Source organism: Nanorana parkeri, unplaced genomic scaffold (genome assembly GCF_000935625.1).
Source record: "Nanorana parkeri isolate BGI_ZX_2015 unplaced genomic scaffold, ASM93562v1 scaffold280, whole genome shotgun sequence".
Classification (NCBI taxonomy): Eukaryota; Metazoa; Chordata; class Amphibia; order Anura; family Dicroglossidae; genus Nanorana; species Nanorana parkeri.
The window spans coordinates 414,797-420,701 of NW_017306548.1; the positions used below are offsets into that span (position 1 = coordinate 414,797).

Sequence of the window (5,905 nt, forward strand, 5' to 3'; positions counted from 1 at the left end):
AAATCCTGTATAATAATAATAATAATTCAAAAAACAACTAAGCTTGGTGGAACATTATCGGCTGACCAGTGACTGCGTCCTATCAGATGCCGTCACCATTGAGCCATGCCACTATATTCAGGCGCCTGCAGGTGTCTAAATACAGTGGCCGGCAGTGGAGATTCCTTCATCCATGCTATTAGTGGGGATGGGGCAATCAATTGATATTCTCATGTTCAATTGACAGGCTAAGCATGAGAAACTGGGACTTAAGGCCGCCCATTACATCATAATACCAATAGGCATGGATGGAGGAATCTGCACTGCCAGCTATTATATTCAGACATCTGTCGGCACCCATGGACTATGTGGATCTGGACTCAGATCTGGATCAGAAACCTTGTGGCGCGCTCATCCTTTTTTACTCATAGACTCTGGTTTAGGACTATGGCACACCAAAGAGCTGCCTGGACCTAACAATAAGCCAATCAAACATTGACCTGAAATATTCATTCAAAACAGAGCCCAGCACCCCACCTCTTCCAGATTTTTAGTTTTGCTGAGCTGTCACCTCCACTTTATAAGACGGGAAATCTTTCAAAGTAGACACTTCCTGCACCAGTGACATTCAAAAAGTTTTTATTAGAAGTTTATAAAATTCCAACATGGAATATAGACAATAACAATAATCCCTCATTCACACACGAAACGGCCGGTCGGTACAGATCCGTGCTGCGTGCACAGCCGCATCGGGCCGCTCCCGTGTGATTACACGCAGCAGCCTGTCCTTCTCTATGGGAGTATGTGGCCGTATGCCGCCCTATGCTCACCCGAACTACTCGTCTGTGCGGGTGTCCATACTCGTAAGCTGACATGATGGATCCTGTGTGCGTCCGAGCAGACATGATGGGCAGTTCGTGTGAGCATAAGGCAGGCTGCTGTGTACAAATCACACGCAGCACCTGTCTTTTCCCAGGAGTTGCCCGATAGAACCGTGCACGCAGCATGGATCTGTACGGGCCGGCCATTACCCGTGTGAATAAGGGCTAAGAAGGAATAAAGATCCCAGAATAGTCACAGAATAGGGCATCTGGATACAAATACAGAATAACAAAATGTAATACAGTACACAAAATCCAATAGCAGTGGCATCCAGAGCGGAATCAGCCAATAGAATCTTCTCTGTGAGCCATTGCCAGGACGGCAAAGCAACCCAAAGACCATAAAAGAAGAAAAATGCAGGACAAGTGGGAGGTAAAGAGGGAGAACAAGCATACTAGGAAAGGAAAAAGAAAAGTAGAACATTTTAGGATATCCAAAACCCCGATAGTAGAGATCACACCAAACTACCACCATCAGAGATCAATCAGGCAATGATGAAAAGATGGAGGCAGATAATGCTTCATCATCCCACAACTTCTTAGATTTGAACATCATGTCAAACAGACACGTCGTGACACCTCCTTAAAAGGGTGCTTCCCTCATTTGAAGCTTTCCTCTCATGTCCTCTTGGGTCTACAGGACAGGAAGTTCAATAATTTTTCCCAATATTGTCACTGAAAGGGAAAGAAAATCTCCCCGGTGGCACATAAAAGAGGATATACTTCAAATGTTGTATTAGAGTTTGGAGACTGCTCCAACTGTGAGCTTTTCTCATTGTCAGTGTGCCGACAGAAGATCTGGCAAGACAAATTCTTTCTTCCCTGCAGTCTACACCTGTTCCAGTTGTCATTGGTAAGATTATAGTGGGCTCCCGCTCTGTGCATGGTATGGATGGTGTCTGGGAGCACCTGCCTACACTCAGTCTAAGAGGCTCATGTGGTCTCCTGGGTACCAGTGTTGTGACACCTGGTAGCTCCATGCAGCTGTTCCCTGAGCACATATGGCGCCCTGTGTCCTATACTGTACTGTCATTGGGACACCCAGCTAACCTGAGATTGCCATATCTCATCAGATACTATGTGACAGTCCTACAAAAGTAGATAGCCGCGCGGACATCGCTGGTTTTGGGGCTCCTTACCTGCAAATGCAAAAAATCTCTAATTGTTGTGTTGCTAGGTTCGGTTATCTTTGGCAACCTAATCTGCTTTTTTTTAGGTTTTATATTTACTAAAAAATTAAGAGAATCTGTCCACAGACACAAGGTCTACGTCATGCAGCCGGTCACTAATAAAAGATAAACCCTTAGTGAATCAGACTTGGTTTGCAAAAATCGTTATGTAATATACAGCTGACATTTTTTTAAACTACTTATTTTCTACTTTTTTTCCCCCTCAATTGCATTTCAGTATGACTGATCTCCTACAGTATCTTTGCAGCAACCTCCTGTCTACGTGCCTGTGTGATAGGGTGACAATGTAGGAGAATAACTGGGAAACAGGTACAGAGCGTTGTCACCCTAAACAAGGATTTTTATGACAGGACAACCTGGCAATATTTGAATGAGTGCTGCAGACCCCCTGACTGCTCCCAAGATGCTAAGCTTCTATATCAGTGGTTCTCAACCTGCGGGTCACAACCCACAGTTGAGGGGGTCTCCCGTGCCTTGTGCTGCGCTAAGTGAGAAGCTCCTCAGGGAGCTGGTGGAAGTGAGGGGAGTGCCAGTGATCTATCAGTAGCCGCGCTGACCACCACAGAGCCCGCACTGGCCACCTGTGAGCCCGCACTGGCCACCACAGAGCCACACTGACCGTTAGAGAGCCTGCACTGGTCACCACAGAGCCACACTGACTACCTGAGAGCCCGCACAGCCTCCAGAGAGCCTGCACAGATACTAGTATTGGTGCATCCCTAAAGTTTACCGTCGGGGTCACCACAACTTGGCATATGTTAGCAAGGGGTACTGGCCCTAGAAAGGTTGAGAACCACTGTTCTATATGAAGGAGACAGGTCCTCATTGCACAGGATAGTCAAACCATAGATAATTGGAGACACATTTGTTTCCCAGCAAGTTTAACAAACAAAACATTCTTGACATTTCCTTGGTGTCCCCAGTCCATATGTCCCTTGTGTTCTAGTGCAGATTAAAAGAATGAATAGATCATCTGACTGTTTTCTATAGGCAACGCAGAGGTCCAAAGCAAGCACAGCCTGCACTGACCATAGCAACCAGTCAGAACCCAAGTGTCTGGTCCCCCTTCTCTACATTTAGGAAATCGGGCCTTTGGTCTCAGCTCTTTAATTCTTTCTTCTCCTGCAGGTCACCAGCACAACGTCTCAGGAAGAGCTCACACAAGACGTGCCCCTGTTGTATCCATGGAGAGGGTACATGGCTGGGATGCAGAGGTTTAAGAGAGCCTGGGTGATCCCTACTATCTCAGTGTCAGAGAATTTGAAGAACATCCCCTCTCATGTCGTACAGGTATGAAGCGTATAGGAGAGCGGTATGAAATGTGTATGTGAGCTGCATGGGAGAAACATGCTTTATACAGCACTAAGTTGGGTCTGCTGCTACCCTAAAGACTGGACTTGTTTGCCTTTTTACGATTGGTCAGTGGGAAGAATGCCCCTTATATTTGTTACATTGGTGGTCAGTGGGGAAATTTCCCCTTACATTTAAGGAAGTGGGAAGATTGCCCATTTAAATTTGGTGCATTTGAGGTAAGTGGGGAGAATACCCTTATATTGGTTACATTGGTAGCAGTTGAAAGAATGCCCCCTCCAATATTTATATTGGTGGTTAGTGGTAAAAATTACCTTACATTAGTTACAATGGGTGTCATAGGAAAGTATACCCCTTACATTGGAGGTATTGGGGATCAGTGGGCAGAATGTTCCTTTTATTGGTTGATTTGGGGGTCAATGTGAAGAATGACCATTACATTGGTTTGTGTCAGTGAGAAGCATATCTACTACATTGGTTACAATGGAGATCAGTGGGAAGAATGTCCCTTACATTGGTTACATTGGGAGTCAGTGGGAAGAATGTCCCTTACATTGGTGGCATTGGGGATCAGTGAGAAGAATGTCCCTTACATTGGGTGTCAGTGGGAAGAATGTATCTTGCATTGGTTGCATTGGGGGTCAGTGGGAAGAACGTCCCTTACATTGGTTGCATTGGGGGTCAGTGGGAAGAATGTCCCTTACATTGGTTGCATTGGGGGTCAGTGGGAAGAATGTCCCTTACATTGGTTGCATTGGGTGTCAGTGGGAAGAATGTCCCTTACATTGGTTGCATTGGGCGTCAGTGGGAAGAATGTCCCTTACATTGGTTGCATTGGGCGTCAGTGGGAAGAATGTCCCTTACATTGGTTGCATTGGGGTTCAGTGGGAAGAATGTCCCTTACATTGGTTGCATTGGGGTTCAGTGGGAAGAATGTATCTTACATTGGTTGCATTGGGCGTCAGTGGGAAGAATGTCCCTTACATTGGTTGCATTGGGGTTCAGTGGGAAGAATGTATCTTACATTGGTTGCATTGGGGGTCAGTGGGAACATGCCTATTACATTGCTTGACAGGTCACATCAATCACAGGGTGTCCGATCACAGGGTGTCCGATCACAGGCTGGAATTCCTAAATCCTTAGATAGATACAACAGTGTATGCAGCTGGAGTTCCACCTTTAACTGCATATTCTTGCATTGTGATCACTGGTATTAATGTTCTGTTCTGCCTTTCTCCAACTTCAGATTAAGTCAGACAAGCAGTATTTGGGAAGTGTCATATACAGCATCAAGGGGCCCGGAGTAGATGAGGAGCCTAAAGGAATCTTTAATATCAATAAAACAACTGGAATTGTGTACCTGAATGCAGTGCTGGATCGTGAGAAGATAGAACGCTTCAAGGTATTGAATGTTACAGTGTGTCAGTCATTGTTTCTACTGTACTACAAACTGAAGCTAAGCAGCTCTCCTGGGCAGCCAATCCAATTTAAGCTCCCAGCTTTCTGGTACCACAATGGAAACTGACGCCGGATTGGTTGCTACTGGTAGCATGGCTGATTCTAGTTTGCTCCAGTTGATATAACTCAATTCACTCCACAGCACTTCCCTTAACCTTGGTCTGTTTTTCCTCCCTCCTTGCTTTTTGCATGTTGGCCAGTACCCAGAATCCAGGGGTTCCTTGTAAAGATAAGCCATTCATAAAATGTAGACACGTCCCTTACCCGCTTAGTAAATCCACCTGTTTTTGTCCCCCAGCTTCGTGCATTTGCATTGGACAGCGATGGAGTTCCCCTCGAAGACCCTACTGATTTAGAGATTGCTGTTCTGGACCAAAATGACAACCGTCCGATCTTTTCTCAACCAGTATTCAAAGGATACATCCTGGAGAATGCAATTCCTGGTAAGTTACATTTACAGTACATGTCTGGAGAAAAACCATATGCAGCACATGTATGTTTTGTCTCTTTAAAAGTGCTGCAAGTACACAAATATAATATATCTGTTCATCTGCCAGAAATCCAGTGACCTCCTAACTTCCTGTAGTGACCTGACACCTCTGCCTTTGCCGCACTGGAATCCTAAGCAGTGTGATCAGCCCTGCCAAGCCCCTGCTGGTCTACAAAACACATTCCCTGTGCTCATCTCCATAACGTAAAAGGGGTGGTGTTCTGTAGTAGCAGGGGAGAACTCATGACTGACAACACTGCTTGGTATTTTAGTGCAGCACAGACAGCACCATCAGCTCATTAGAGAAAAGTAAAGCTTCCCTGGATTTCTGGCACGTCAACAGGTATTTTCTGACCAGTCTTCTCCCACTTAAAGAGTAGGTGGGGGAGATTTGCAGTGACCGATACATATGAATCCTTTTGACTACTATCAGCTTGTTAAATGTCTCCCTCTAGTGGTCACATTTGTGCACATCAGTTGATGTGTATTATGAAGGAGTAGACTCGGATTGTACTGTGTTAGCCATCAATGAGTGCAGAACGTTTGCAGTTCAAGCGATACCCTTTACTGCCCAACTAAAGCTGTTAAAGTTGTTT

The 5,905-nt window shown here is 45.4% G+C and overlaps 1 protein-coding gene across 1 annotated transcript in view; it reads left to right on the forward strand.

Annotated features, from left to right (window-relative positions):
- Nucleotides 1–855: 855 nt before the first annotated feature.
- Nucleotides 856–5,905, forward strand: part of CDH15 (cadherin 15) — a 17,728-nt gene continuing 12,678 nt past the window's right edge. The window contains exons 1-5 of the mRNA XM_018557313.1: nt 856–898; nt 1,643–1,713; nt 3,179–3,340; nt 4,608–4,763; nt 5,118–5,262. Coding sequence (XP_018412815.1) covers nt 856–898; nt 1,643–1,713; nt 3,179–3,340; nt 4,608–4,763; nt 5,118–5,262 — 577 coding nt within the window. The remainder of the gene's footprint in view (nt 899–1,642; nt 1,714–3,178; nt 3,341–4,607; nt 4,764–5,117; nt 5,263–5,905) is intronic.